Source organism: Arachis hypogaea, chromosome 12, assembly GCF_003086295.3.
Source record: "Arachis hypogaea cultivar Tifrunner chromosome 12, arahy.Tifrunner.gnm2.J5K5, whole genome shotgun sequence".
Lineage (NCBI taxonomy): Eukaryota > Viridiplantae > Streptophyta > Magnoliopsida > Fabales > Fabaceae > Arachis > Arachis hypogaea.
The window spans coordinates 101,635,174-101,651,497 of record NC_092047.1 but is presented as its reverse complement, the minus strand read 5'-3'; the positions used below and the strand labels follow the sequence as shown (position 1 = coordinate 101,651,497).

General features: G+C 29.1%; 1 protein-coding gene across 1 annotated transcript; it reads right to left on the bottom strand.

The window, feature by feature from the left end:
• Positions 1–632: 632 nt before the first annotated feature.
• LOC112727930 (disease resistance protein RPV1) lies at positions 633–9,807 on the bottom strand. Its single transcript, XM_025777877.3, has 5 exons — positions 9,218–9,807; positions 4,926–6,027; positions 4,505–4,774; positions 2,828–3,607; positions 633–1,265 (listed from the first exon to the last, which is right to left on the bottom strand). Exons 1-5 carry the CDS (start codon positions 9,712–9,714, stop codon positions 729–731), a joined length of 3,186 nt encoding a protein of 1,061 aa, XP_025633662.1. The 5' UTR covers positions 9,715–9,807; the 3' UTR covers positions 633–728.
• Between the last annotated feature and the right edge of the window lie 6,517 nt (positions 9,808–16,324).

The window sequence follows — 16,324 nt, the reverse complement described above, 5'->3', positions numbered from 1 at the left end:
TTCGGAGGAAATTTTTATACTAAGTTGGGTAAGCACTTAGTGGTTGTAAATCTAGGATTAGGTCTTAGTCAAATCTGGGTTAGATAAAAACTGGGTTTGTTCCAGATAGGATTGAGTTGAATACTAAAAAAATTGGTGTATGTAATATTGGTTAAAGATAGTGAAATTTCATCATAGTTGTGATGGAGACTGGATATAGATTATATTGTACAAGATAGTTGAATTAGGATATATTGCTGTATTACTTCTCTCTCTGTTCTAATTTTGGTCTTCTCCAAGAGACAAAATAAAATTGTCTCTTGCTTTTCATAATTAGAAATACTTCACAGCATCTATTCCTTCTCATAATTCTGATTTAGCTCTTCCATCGACTAGAGACAAATTAAAAGTATCTCATACTTTTTAATTCGAGATGATTCAACAGATACTATAAGATTCATCTAGTTTGAAAAAAAAATTAAAAAAAAATCTAGATTCAATTCTTTTTTTCTAAGCCACGGATATCTATCATAATCAAGAGAGTTTTAGTGAGCCCAAATGTATTCATGTTTGTATTGATGAATCCTAGAATACTATGTATTGAAATACATTGAATGAAAGTCGAGCATTAGAATCAAAATAGAAACTCACAATGCAAGGAATTGCGAGATAAATTAAAAGATTAAGAATCTTAAGCAAGGGTTTGTTAGGTCATCTCACTAAGATAGTTATGTTGATGTACTAACATATTATCTCCAACACCAATAGAAACATGAATATTTCTTCTTTGACCTATCATGACCACCACCAGAAACACTAGAACATTCATCACTTTCCATATCATTATTATCACTAGAAATAATGTAATTATCACTTGAAACAATAACATCCGCATGATAGTGCTCCGCATAGTGGTCAACCGGTTCATCATATATCAGATAAACTGTTGTTCTCTTCACAATGAATTTGTAACCAACAAGAAGAATCTCCACTTTATTACCGGGTTCTATATGTGAAGTTATGGTTTTTCCCTCCTCATCTTCAAGAGAGGCTAGTGTGTCTTGTTTATAGACTTGAATGGTGGACTTTGTGTAATTTATGATTAACACGTTTTTAAGACATTCTGATAAGATGGTTTCTGAGGAAGAAGAATAAAGAATACGCAATGTCACTGCCTTCAAGTTGCACCCATTCATTTGAGGGACTTCGAATACCACAGAAGAACCTTTGGAACCGAATGTTAACCAATACTTGTCACTAAACTCATTGGTTGTTGTCATCAAACCCTGTGTACAATAAATGATAATTTTATTGGATCACAAACTAAAAAGTTGTTGACCGTTAATAAAAGATATTGAATCATGAGACATGAATAAATCCATCATATGTTAGGGAAGGATAATTATTAACCCTCTTTTATTTGTAACGGTTTTTTTAACAGATTCTCTTACAGAGTGGGACAGATTTAGGTTCAGAGAGAATTCACCCCTACTTGTCTCGGTATAATAATAATAATAATACAATGATAAAAAAAATTAAGATTCAAATGATATTAAAAAAAATCTCTAGGTACTGAACAAACTAACACAATATTCAAGAAGTTGTTTTTTTTTTTTTTTTTTAATGGATTATTTGAATCTTACATTTTATTTTTATCATTGTTTTATAAATTTTGAACTTTCACTTTTTTACGTTGGATTTTAGAAATTATAGAAATGAGATAGATATCTGCAAGAGTGGGTTAGGGTACAAAATTTTACTACTCACTGTTAATATCGAAGTGAGTTTTTGACAAATATAAGTACGACAAGGTGAAATGGAATTGGATAGGGTGAAAATCTGCCATCTTGCTGTTATGCTATTCCTATATAATACATACTTTAGCAACAATAAATAGTTAGTTACTAGCTTGCGGATAATTTTAATGCATTTTCTAATTATAAATATTTCAAGAAATTATTATTCAATTGGTTAACAGTATAAAATTTATTTTGACAATAATGTATAGAAACTAATTTATTTATGTTTAATTTGATTTTTAAATTGACCAAATAGCTAACTAAGTTCCTAAGTTTTAAAAAATTAATGTTACATGTTCACAGTAAATATTATTATTTTTGGTTAACACGCCAACAATAATTTGCACTCATATTTACAAGAATTTTACACACAAGAATCATATAGTTTTGCATTTATATTTACTAAAGCTCTACACACATAAATCAATATAGTTTGTATCTATATTTTTTTAGAGTTTGCACATATAAATTAATATACAAAAATATTATTTGTATACTAAAATCAGCTACTAAAATAAGCCATTAATGTATTTGTATATAAATATATGTGTGTTTTAATTTATTTTCAATGTATATTTGTATTCCAACATATATTTTAGACTGGTGGCTGACTTTATGGCTAATTTTAGTATACACGTAGCATAACTCATTAGTATAATATATGTGTTAAAGATAATTTAATGTTTGTATACTAATTAAATGATGACAAAAAATTCTAAAAATTGTTAGTTTCCAAAAGTTTCTCTTTAAAAAAAAATGCACAATTTTGAATAAGTTTGGTTTGTGTTTTTATTTTTGGTGTTTTTTATTTTCAAGATTTTATAAAAAAAAAGGAGAAAATATTAAAAAAATAATTTTTTATTTTCTCTTTTTCCTTTTTAAAATCTTCAAATAAAAAACTCAAACCAAATGTTCCCCTAGTACTAGTACCTGAATATTATAACCATAAATCACATTCATCTTTTTGCCACTAGCCTAATTAATTGAGCATTTTTAAGACTACCAAATTGATTAAATTAATTTCAGTAGAAATAATTTGAGAGAAAAACCTGTAAAATTTTGTCCTTAAGGGCGTTGGTGGCATGACTCTTCATTCCAACTTCAATTATAAGGCACTTGAGTGATTCAGAATTGTGAGATTGATTGCTCAAATCAAATATTTCTGAACCTTTGATATTCTCCATGACTAGTGACGTAGTTGGTGTTGCTTCTAGTTCCTTGTTGTATGTGGCAAACAAGGTAGCCAAAATTCTTGCTACACCTCCATTTAATTGAAGATCAGATTCACACTTCACCCAGAGACTCCTAAGCTTTGGTAAATCTAATGGAATAAGTGCTGAAGAAGATGCTTGAACCATGGATGAGAGGTTATATTTACTTGTTGGTGACATCCATGACCAAATGAGAGAAGGAAACACATCACGTGAGAATCCTTCATAACCACACAAAGAAACATATCCAATGCTTTTTGATCTTACTATTGAAAATGGCACTTGTGTTATTGCAGTCTTGTCTGCAATCAAAGTTATTAATGACTCCATTTGTTCTAAGTCCTCTTCCAATTTGTCAATCATTGAGCATCCGGAAATGATGAGAGTGGTCAGAGATTTCAACTTGTAAAAGCTTCTTGGCAGGTTGCCAAGGCTTGTGCAGTCTTCTAAATTTATTACAAGAATCTTTTTCAGATGTCCTATTGTGTCTGAAATTGTAGATAAGCTTGAACAATCTTTGAGTAGCAGCTTTTCAAGATTTGGCAAGTATGAAAAGTCAGGTGTTTGTGTCAAGTTATAAGAGTGATTAAGATTTAGAACTTTCAACTTCTCCATGAACTGGAAAAAAAATTAGAGAAGTTAATTTGCAAGGACACTATATAACCTTAAAAGTTCAAAAATGCTATTTTCAAAAAAAAAAATTAGCTATTAAATCAGTAAATAAGTATTTTTGTGTTTCATATGTGTTATTCAACATATTTTTAATATATATTTCGTATTTCAATATATATTATATATGAGTGGTTGATTAGTGGCAAATTTTTTATATATATACAACATGACCAAAATACTATGTTATTGTCCCTAAAAAATATGCCCAATAATATGAAAAAACAATAAAAATTAGTCAATAGCCAATTAACATAAATTTAAAATGAAAAAATTTTAAGGACTTGTTTGGACTTTGGATGCCATTTTTAGAAAAGATCTTTTTTTTTTTAATAATGTTTTTTTAAAAGATCCTTTATAAAAGTAAAACTGTAAAAGTAAAAGTAATTTTATATTTGGATATCTCATATAAAAATATCTTTTTATTTATCAATTATATTTGAGTAAAATAAGATAAAAATACTTTTTTATTCATTTATTATATAAAAAGCATATTTTTTTAGGAAAAAAAGATCTTTTAAAAAAAGATGTAAATTATAACTTTTCAAAAAAGATATATTTTTTTATTTTTCTAGTGTTTTCACTTTTACTATTAGAAATTTACCAAACACACTAAAAAATAAAAAAATTAATTTTTTTATTGAAAAAAATCTTTTTTTATAAATTTAATAACACCTAAACAAACATTTAAATTTTGAATATATAACTTTTTTATTTTTTAAATGCATGAAATTTCTAGTGGTTAATTATTAGTCAATTTTTGTTATTTCTTTGAGAAGCCCGATAATTAATTTAATTTTTGCATGTATTAAATAGTTTGTTAAGAACAATACTCAACCGTTATACCTTGGCCTCTTTCCACACAAACTTGAGATTGCTGAATTCTAATTCAATGGCAACTAAACTTGCTTGATCAAAGTTGGAAGGTATGTACTTCAAATAGCATTCATGCCAATGAAGCCATCTTAGATGTTTCGGAAGATCCTCAAAATTTCCATCTAGTTGCACACCAGCAAGTTGAAGTAATCTAAGTCTCTTCATCATCTTAAACATTTTTGCCTCCAAACTAACCGAATTGGTCAACTTTAAAGTCAATCCCTCGATAGCTTTTGTCCCCTATAATTAAAACAAAAAAGAAAAACACAAAGAATCAATGTCTAAATTTTATAGTAATAAAAATTCTGATACGATATTATGTCACAGAACTATTTATCTTAAATATTTTTAAATTGTTAGGTAAAAAGAACTTGTGTATTTTTTATGGTACCATATGATTTGACAATACATGGTACACATCTTTTTGCAACCATAATCTGCTACGTTCCTCTGGCTCCTTTGGTGATTTCTCGCGAACAATTTCTCTCCCCATATCTCGTAGCAAATCATGCATTCCAAGCTTGTTATTATTGTCAATGGTGACAAGGCTTCGATCTACAAGAACACTGATTCCAATCGCAGCATCATATTCATCTAAAATATGTACTACATCATTTCGGTCCATCCCAATAAAGAAAAACGCAATGTCAAGAAATATTTCTTTCTCTGTATCATCATTCAAACTATCAAAGCTTATTCTCAACTTTCTCTGTACTTGATCATTGGGAATTCTTTTCAGCTTATCCACCACACTTTCCCATTCTCTTACTTTCTTATCAAACAAAAATGACCCAATAACCTCAAGAGCTAAAGGTAGTCCTCCACAATATGCAACCACATTTCTAGAAAGTTGATCGAAATCTTCTCTAGGACATGGTTGTTTGAATGCATGCCAACTGAAATGTTGAATAGATTCGTCTTGATCCATTTCCGGCATTCTAGATATGTGATCAACCTGGAGCAGTTTGAGTAAATGTTCATCTCTTGTTGTGATGATTATTCTACTTCCAGGACCGAACCATTCGCGGCTTCCACACAAGGCTTTTAGTTGCTCTATCTTATCAACATCATCGAGTATGAGGAGTGCTTGTTTATGACGAAGCCTTTGTTGCAAAATGAATATGCCTGATTCAATGTTATGTATTTTGATCTTTGTTGTTTTATAAATATCAGAAAGAAGCCTTTCTTGTAAATACACTTGACTGGTAGTACTCTGCTCCCAGAATTCTCTGATGTTTGAAAGAAAGCAATAAGACTCAAAATGGGGGTGAATCTGATTGTAAATGGCTTTGGCAATGGTTGTTTTCCCAATCCCTCCGATTCCCAAGATCCCCAATAGCATGACATCTTTTGATTCTTGGTAGTTCAATAGTTTAATCACATGTTGAGCACGAGGTTGTACTCCAACTGGATGTTGTGCAACAAACAAGACTGTATTGTCCAGCGAATCAGTGATAGTTTCAATGATTTTATTGATATCTTCACTTTCATTCCTGTAATTAAGGAATAATTAGTTGTTAGTTATTGGTTGTAACAATTCAGTGTTATGAGAACTCAACTAACTCATTCTATGCAAAATCTTCTAATCATTAATCGAGTTATTCTCTAAAGATGTGACATGGTATTCTTCTATCTACGCATGCATGCTATCATTGCTGTGGCTAGCTAGGGATGCCATGGGGTGGGAATCCCTTCCCTTCTTCGGTCTCCGTTAAATAAAATGCCCCTATCTCTGTCTTATTCCATCATAGGTTCCTGCTTATTTTTCTACTCGGGAGAGCCAGATACTCTAGATATCTATGAATATTATTAAATTTTAAATTTTTAAAAAAAAAAAGTTAATTCAATTATAATAAATTTTATATAATTTAATTAAATATATTAAATTAAACACAATTTAAATACAAATTCAACATAATAATATATACATAAAATTTTTAATATATAAATTAAAATAAAATAAATTAAAATTATTTACACAACTTATATATATAAAAGTATTTAAGTAAATTTCTTTTCGCAAAAAAATTTACGAGTTTCTTAATCCCTGTCCCCTTTCTCATTTATTCACTGGAATAGATTTTTGTCTATGTAGAGATTTTGTGGATTGTTGTTGGTCTCCTTGTCATGGATAATTCTCATAGATATATGTGAATGCGAATTTTTTTTGTCATCCGTAACTACGACAATACCTAACTAAAATCTAGTAGGTTGGATCGGAAAGGGGAAAGTTTTGGTGGAAAAGAAAGAAAAAAAAATTGTATATGTTACATAAATAAGTAAGGTTATATGTATATCATAGTCCATCTTAAGACATTTTTTATGTGAATTTAGATCCTGTATAATAGAGATAAAATATGTATGTAATATAATAGATCAAGATCAAGAAGATCAAGTCACACTTGTTAAATGACTGTTAAGCCTAATCTATCTTATTTTTAATTTTGTTATTTCTGTTTTAATATAATTGTGGTAGTTTGCTATATATATAGCAGAGTTATCTCATATATTATATAGAGGAATGTTAGGGGGCAGCAACTTTGTAATTTGTAACCATCAAATAGTCATCAATGATGATTTCAATGGTGTGAGATGGATGTGGGATTTCATTCAATGACTCACTTTTCTTTGCTGGTTACTTGCTGGCCAAAATTTAACAAAATTGCTGCCCTCCTAAACTTTTCCTATTATATAACATCTAATTAGTTAATGATAAATTAACAATTCAGTTCATTTCTCTGTTTTATTAAACATTCTTTCACTCTAAAATAAAAAAATTGATAAAGTGATAAAGTGAAGGATTAATCACTATTGATTTTGTGATTTTCATAAAATATATATCACATTATCTTAATTTAAGAACTTTACTAACTTTCTCACTTTAGAATATTTTAATCCTTTTTACATGGGTGGAGAAAAATGAATAAATAAAAAAATGATAAAATAAATATACAACATAATAGTCAAATTGATTATAAATAAAAAAAATGATAAAATAAATATATACAATATTATAGTCAAATTAATTACAAAGTAGTATTTAAATTACTATAATTATTTTTTAAAATATATAAAAACTGTTTTTTTATTTAAATAATATTAATATTTAATTATTAAAAGAATAAAATATATTTTTTATTCTTAATATTTTTAAAAATTTTTAAAATATCTTTAATATGTAATTTGTTTTAATTTTGAGCCTAAGAGTTTAAGTGTGTTTTAATTATATTTTTAAGTGTTAATATTACTGACAAAAATATTGACATGGCAATTATATGATGTTGTGTTACTGACATGTGGTAACTATTGATAATGTATCAGTAATACACATTAGTAAAAGATTGCCAAATCATATATTATCTTACCTAAGAGCATAATTAAAACATATTAAAATGTCAATGATAAAATTAGAACCAAATATTAAAAATAAAATTAAAATAAAATATAAATAATGTTGAGTACAAAAATAATATTTATAAGTTAGTAATTTTTTTAAATAAAAAACAAATTGATAATACTTTTTATTAAAAAAAATAAAAAGAAAATTATGGTTAATACTACATATACTTTTAGTAAATTATATAAAAATATATTTTAAAGTGTATTACCTTTTATTATATAAAAACAATTTGAATATTTTTAAATTTTTTTATTTAATGTACTAATAAATATGTGATTATGATAAGTGACTAAGTAAAAATTATTTGATATAAAATCAACAAATATTAAAAATAAAAATATCTTATTTTTTATTAATAATATTTAAAATAAAAAAGAATTGTATCAAAATTTGATATGTAAACCCCTTTTTTAGTGTGTTTATTTTATTATTTATGTGCTTAATTAATACTCCATCCATTTTAAAATAAATATCGCTTTCATTTTTTGGTTAATTGAAAGTTAATGTATCTAAACGAGTGGTTTATCTAAATACATTAAATTTTTGTTTAATTATTTTATCATTTTTATAATTTTACTAAATTTTTAATTAAATTTTTATATTTTTTATTAAATTCCTGTACTATATCAGATTTTATAATTAAATTTATATCATAACAAAAATATTGAAATTATTAATAAAATATTCTATTAAATTATATAGAATATTCAGTTAAATATGAACTTAATTACAAAATTTATTATGATACAGAGACTCAATAAAAAAAATAAAAATATAAAAATTTAATTAAAAATTCAATAAAATGATAAAAAATAATAATTAATTTTAATTTTTCAATGAATTCAAAAATAAAAGCGACACTTATTTTAAAACAGAAGGAGTGTTGTGTATCTAATACTTCAAAATATTTTCTTGATTCAACGAGAGTTGAATACATGGATCCAAAACTCAAATAAAACAAGAAAGATATCGAGTAAAATTATAAGAGGGGAACATGAAGATTAACTTACATATATAATGCATGAAAAATCAGACAAAAAATAATAAGAGGCAGATGATAACAGAATCTGTTGCATTATATAAAAGTTAAAATAGAATCTTTTGCTTAGAGATCAAGTTACTTAAAACAGAATAACTACCTTACCTTTCAGTTAATAACAGTTATTCAGTTATTTTATTAGAGACTCGTTTACTTGTATATGTTCATTCAATCATAATACAATATATAACTTGCTCTTTCTTCAATATCCTTCCATAGAACTCTATTCAAAAAATAAATGTACCTGGAATTATTGAGATGAAATCCGGTCAAACTAGCAGCATCACGAAGCGCAGTACCCCAAAGTTGAGCTTTGTTCTTTGAAATTGTTTTCTTAAGATCCTGAAAGCTTCTTCCAAAGGCACCTCTCTGATGACGCACATGAGAGGGTTCTACGTTGTAGAAAACAGGAAAAACAACTTGGCCTATGCTTCTTCGACAATCCATAATTCTCTGCAGCTCTTTCAGACAACTCTTGGAGTTCGCGTAGTTCTTTGAGAAAACAACGATGGAGATTCTAGAAACTTGGATTGCTTGCATGAGTAACGATGAAACCTGGCCTCCTTTGCGAAGCTCCTCGTTGTCCTTGAAAACGTAGATTCCTGCGTTTGTGAGGGAGTTGTAGAGATGAGAAATGAAGATAGTGCGAGTGTCGGTTCCTCTGAAACTCAAGAACACATCGTAGATCCATCTTCGCTCTGATGATGAACTACTTGTGGTGGTGGTGGATTTTGAAGGCATAATAATGGATAAAGGTGTTTGAATTGCATGCAACACCGTTGGATTTTGTAGAGGAGAAGATCTAAGCTAACAGAAAGAAGATATTGATTATTAATAGTAAGTATTATTGGACTTTTGGATCTTCTCAATGTGTACCTAGCGAAAGATAAACGGTCTGTGTTAGGGATAGGGATAACAAAATAATAAATAAAGAGGAATGCTAGGGCAGCAACATTTGGGATTTATAGCCATTAAATAGTCCTCATGAGACTTTTAATGGTGTGAGATTAATGTGAAATTTTATCCAATAGCTCACTCTTCTTTGATGGTTACATGCTGGCTAGAATTTCATAAAATTACTGGCCCTAGACTTTTTCATAAATAAATAGATAAAGATTAAAAAGAAGAAAAGAAATTAAAAAAAAAAGATCAATTAGTTGCTAATTAAAACTACCATAAAGTACTATTTTAGTATTTGAATTAAATTTTAATTTAATGTCTAATATTTCAAATACTCTATTTCAATCTTAAAAAATTCAAACACGTTTAATATTATTTTACGGTTAAATTTAACTCGAATAGTTAACAAAAAAAATTTATATATTAGCAATTATTAATAGATTAAATTTATTTATGTACTAAGATCGAACATTTTATTGATTATTAAATATGTTAATTATTTATGTTAAGTTTAACAGTAGAATAAGATAATATTAAATTTATTTAAAATATTAAAGATCAAATTAAAATTTGATTCAAATTAAAATTTAATTTAAATATTGGAGATAAAGATATTAGTTTACTCTTAAAAATAAAATTCCTTACTTAAATAGGTATAGGTATTGTGACCATGCTCTCGTACAAACTTATGGCAAGATTAAAAAAACACTCAATCTCCTTAAAATTGATTGAAATGACAAACGACCCTTGATTCCGAACTTAAAAAATTCCAGAGGCCCCCTCCTCTCTCTTTCTTACCCCCCTATTTACGGGGCGGTAGCCACGTTACATTAGTATGATAAGCCATGGCAAGAAGGATTTGGATTTTCCATAAATACTGATATAATTATTATATTATTCTTATTAAATCATCTGTAATAAATACTTTACCGCTAATCTTTGTTGATGAATTTGAAATTAATAATTTTCTTAATTTATGAGTAAAAAAAATAAAAAATAAACAAAAATACATATAAATTTTTATATTGTAGACTAATATAAATTTTAATATTTTAATGAGTTATATGTATAGATTAATATTAAATTTTATTAGTAATTTTTACTCTTCTGTCATATATGAGTAACTTTTCGATAATAATAATTACTCAGGTATCACGTTATTCATCAATAGTGGTTCTGTGTAAAAATTAATTAATTATTCTCTGAATTTATGGTAAAAAAAAGGTTTGCTCCTCAGGCTCCTCTACTATTTAGTCAACACCACTTTTCGAAGCCTGAACAGTCCAATTATCGATAGAACCAAGTTGTTCAATACATCTAATAAGGGCCGTTTGGGAAGCCTCAAAAGTAATATTTTTTAATTTTTGACTTATAAAAAATAGTAGTATTAATGTCTAGTATAATTTTTAAAATTAAATTGTAGTTTTTTAAGAAATTATTTAAAAGTTTATACAGAAGTTAAAAAAAATGACTTCTCTCATAATACTTTTACTTTTTATCATATTTCTATAAAATAAGCACTTTTAAAACTAAAAACCTAAACACAAAATAACTTATTTAATTATAAACTACTTTTAATATAATTATTTATTATTTAAATTATTTTTTTTAAAAAAACTTAATTAAGCTGTTTCTCCAAACTATCCTAAATCTTTTGGTTTGTATAATTATTAGCTAGGTAATATAACTAGTTGTCTTCTCAACAACAAAGAACCACACAACATCTACTAATGACTGATTTTTATAAAGCCTTTACCTATTTATCAAATCAAACTTGATTACATTATAGATAAATTTCTAAAAAATAATATAAAATCTTAATTAAAAATTGGATAAAATTATATATAGATATATATATACTAAAAAAACAAGTGAAAATAAAATGTCTTATCTTATTTTTTTAAATTGGGTGTATTTTATTATTAAAATAATAGAATTTAGATTCGATCCTAATCTTATCCGCAAGTTAAGAATATGACAATTCTAATTCTACTTGTTCTCAACTCGTGAGTACCTACCTGATCCTATTCACGGTTTTAGCAAAAAGATGTATTATTATTATTATTATTATTATTATTATTATTATTATTATTATTATTATTATTATATAACTTAACGAGGATGTAAATTAAAATTTTAATACAAATAACACAAATATTTCACAAATAACACAATCATCCTATAAATAATATAATCATCAAATGTTCATTTAATTTTACATAAAATTCTTTGTTTAAATTAATAACGTAAATATGAATAAAATTATTGTAAGTCTATGAACATTACATTTGCTACAACAACATCATCACTAATAAGTAAAAATCACCTAATAATAATAATAATCAAAACAGAACGTAATTTCATATATCGATAAATAATCAAGGAAAAATCCAAAAGAAAACTCAAGCAATAATAATAATAATCAGTAACACAACATAATTTAGCAAGAACAAAAACTTTAACGACTATTTGAACTTGTTTCAAAGGTTTGATGGACATTTAGGAGTGAATCTAGCTTATCTTTTGAATTAAATCAAAGTAGCGCCAAGTACTTCAACTACAGGGGGAGGGTAGCTTCTACGAACAATTTTGACCATGGCAACAATAGAGCACACAACCACAGCACCAAACGGAGCACAGCAACCACGCAACGTTAAACACGAGCATGGGCATGAAGTGCTGGAGTAAGGAGCACAAATTTTTGGCAGAGAGATGCAGAGAGATTGAGATGAGAGATTACGACCGGTCGCTGGATAGGGGTGATATAAGTGAAGAGATTAGGGGTGTGTTAAAATTGAGTATTTATATATCACTAAATACAATTGGCTTTTATATAAACAAAAGTATCAAATTATCAAATTATTAACCTTGGCTCAGTAGTTAAATTAAAATTTTTTTTACTGAAATCTATTTTTATATAACATTACATATACATATATAGAGTATGGGTTAGTCGAATAGGATTGAGACTCTCAATCCTCACTCAAACTCGCTTCGCCCTCAACTCTACTCACAACAAATTAGATTAGGTTGAATTAAATACTCATGAATAGAATATATATTGCTACTTCTACTGGTCAACACCACATTTCGAAGTTCGAACAGTCCAACTATCATTGTTCCTTTTTACTAAATCTTTATTTTTTCAATCCCTTTCGTAATTTTAGGAAGCACACCTATCAATAGAACCCAATTTGTTCAATACTGTTGGTGGGTCTACAACTTCAAAAAGTGGCAAAAGCCACGAGAGAGATAGAGAGAAGCTTCATTCATTTTGAATGAAGGGAAACGAAGCAGCGTGGTTTGATGAAGAGAAGAAGAATTGGAGAAAAATGGTGGTATCATTTTGATCTTATTGACTTGGTAAATTCGTTCTATTTCTTATAAAATTTTAGTATGTTATTCCTGGTGTAGAGACGAACATTAGGATATAACTTGCTAGTTGTATTGCCTTCTCTTTTGTCAGATTTGAGATATCCACTTTGTGGAGAATTTATATTGATTCCATCAGTTTTGATGATGTATCTTGTTGATTGTTGAGATGCCCTAGTGCTACTAGGAAGATTGACTGTGTACCCATTATTTTGATAGTGAAAGATTTTACTGAAATAGGTCCTGTGAATTTTTTATCCCTCTTTTGGGGTGTTTTTCCACAATAAAATTCTGGTGTTTGATTATTTAATTTCTGCCATTATATTTGCTGCTTGGAGTATGTTTGGTATTACCTATTTAATCGCACAGGTTGTAAAAAAATTATTTTTGGTGGTTCTACTGTTAGACAGGTTCTTATTGAACCTCAATCTTCCCAACAAAGTGGTATCAGTGCCGATGGTTAATCGGTCTGGTTTAAGGAGTATTCAAGGTAAAGTATCAAAAGTCTTCCCGGCAAAGGTAGTCTGGCGCGGCGTGTCCCGCGGTGTGGTTGTGGCGGTGTGATGGATGAATACTCGTGGTGGAGGAGTTAGAAAGAGGGGGAGTTGATGCTTAATATGGAGGCTCACACTTGAGTGGGATATTGTTAATATTGCAAGTTTGAGAAGTGTATGAAGTTAGTCCCGCATCAAAGAAAGCAAGGACGAGTGAGAAGTTTATAAGATGAGAGATCCATTAACTTACTACCTTAAGGTTTTTGAGTTGGATGTGGTGTCTTGTCATCTTATATTTTTTCTCACTTGATTCCTCCCTAAAATCTCCTTGGTGGTCGAAAGCTCCCCACGGTGGCTCAACAAAGTGGTAGAGTCTTGGTTGTGGCCCAACAAAGTGGTATCTAGAGTCTTGGTTGTTTATCTCTGTGCTGATTAAATGAAGAAAAATACTCATGGGCCAAATATGGTCAAATTGAATTCCCAAAATTACTCGATTTGGAAGATCCTTGGAAGATCCTCATGAAAGATATGTTGTATAGCAAGGACTTGTATGATCTTGTGGAAGGGGATAAATCCAAAGGTACCAAATCCGATACTAAATGGAAGCAGCTGAATCAAAAGGCAGTTGCTTTGATTAGACAATGGATTGATCTTAGCATGTATCCACATGTTGACATTGAAATAGTTCTTTTGATTAGACAATAGCTTGATCTTAGCGTGTATCCACATGTTGACACCGAAACGAGTGCCGAGAAGGTGTGGAAGAAATTAAAGGAGTTATATGAGAGAAAGAATGTACAAAACAAAGTTTTCTTGATTAGGAAGCTTGTCAATATGAAGTATATTGAAGGTAAATCAATACCGGAGCACTTGAACATTTTTCAGGAGACGGTGAACCAACTAACAAATAATAAAATCACTTTGAATGATGAGTTGCAAGCCTTGTTGTTGTTGAGCTCTTTGCCTAATAGTTGAGAAGTTTTGGTTGTGACACTGACTAACTCAGCTCCAAAAGAAAAGTTAACGTTAGCAATGGTTAAAAAGAGCATGTTGAATGAAGAAGCTAGAAGAAGAGAGCGAGGTTTGACTAATGTCTCCTCCCAGTCAGAAGCACTTGTTTCAGAATCACGAGGGAGAAGTCAAAGTAGAAAACCTCATAGTTCTGATAAGTCAGAGAGTCGAAGCAAGTCAAGAGGAAAGTACAAGCCAAAAAATGAGTTCATTTGTTACCATTGTGGCAAGTAGGGGCATATCAAGAGGTATTGTAGGTTCTTGAAAAGAAAACAATCAAGGGGAAGAAACAAAGACAAAAGTAAAGATAGTGATAAAAAAAAACTGATGTTATTGTTTATGAAGATATTCTTATCACATATGATGAAAATTATGTGAATCTTATCTGTGATAATTCTACTTGGATTATGGACTCTGGTGCCTCATATCATGTCACTCAGAGGCGTGAATTTTTTACTTCCTATACTGCTGGAAATTTTGGCAAGATCAAATTGGAAGATAAAGGAGTGTGTGATATCATTGGTATGGGTGATATGTGGCTTGAAACCAACATGGGATGCAAGTTGCAGTTGAAGAATGCTAGGCATGCGCTAGATATGCGGTTCAATCTTATTTCAGTGAAGGCATTGGATCAAGAGGGGTATTGCACTTCCTTTGGTAGTAAAAAATGTAAGATTACCAAAGGGGCTTTCATTATTGCTAAAGAAGATAATAATCTCACTACTCTCTACCGATTGCAAGTAAAGTTGTGCAAAGAAGAGGAGAATGTAGCTGATGATTCCTCTTCTGATTTGTGGCATATAAGTCTTGATCACTTGAGCGAGAAAGGACTAAACGTCTTAGCCAAGAAGCACTCACTTCCAGTGAAAGGTACAACTTTTAATACTTGTACTCATTGTTTTGTTGGAAAGCATGCTAGAGTATTATTTCATAGTTATGGATCTCATAGGAGATCACATGTTCTAGATTTAGTTCACACTAATGTTTGCACTATAGATGCTAAGACACTAAGTTGTGCATCATATTTTGTTACTTTTATTGACGATTATTCTCGAAAAGTGTGGACTTTTGTTTTGAAATCTAAAGATCAGGTGCTCAGTATCTTCAAACACTTTCATGCAAGTGTTGAAAGAGAAATAGGAAGGAAACTGAAATGTGTTCGAGCAGATAATGGTGGTGAATTGACGAATGGATTTTTGACGGTTTAGAAATTCACAAATGAAATCTCGTTGTAAAGTATAGCTTCTAAACCAACAATAATCCTTTCATGCAAAAATTTGTTTGTCACAAGTAACAAACCCCTAAATTCTATAAACCGAAGTATTTAAACCTCGGGTCGTTCTCCCTAGGAATTACAATGAAGTGTCTTGTTATTGGTTATGGATTGTATTTTGGGGTTTTGGGATAAGAGACATGAAATGTAAATGACAATGAAAATAAACTAACAACTAAAAAGCACTTGGCAAGGTTGTGAGAATTAGAAGTCCTATCCTAGTTATCCTCCTCAATTGTGACCACAATTGTCCATTGCTACCACTTAGTTAACCTCTAATAATGGAGGAAAGTCAAGTGGA

Excerpts from the sequence above, each read along its gene's own strand:
- LOC112727930 (XM_025777877.3), bottom strand. The coding sequence starts at position 9,714 with ATGCCTTCAAAATCCACCACCACCACAAGTAGTTCATCATCAGAGCGA. Across the intron at positions 6,028-9,217 it reads TTTCATCTCAATAATTCCAG|GAATGAAAGTGAAGATATCA; the intron begins GTACATTTATTT and ends CCTTAATTACAG. Across the intron at positions 4,775-4,925 it reads ATGTATTGTCAAATCATATG|GGGACAAAAGCTATCGAGGG; the intron begins GTACCATAAAAA and ends TTTTAATTATAG.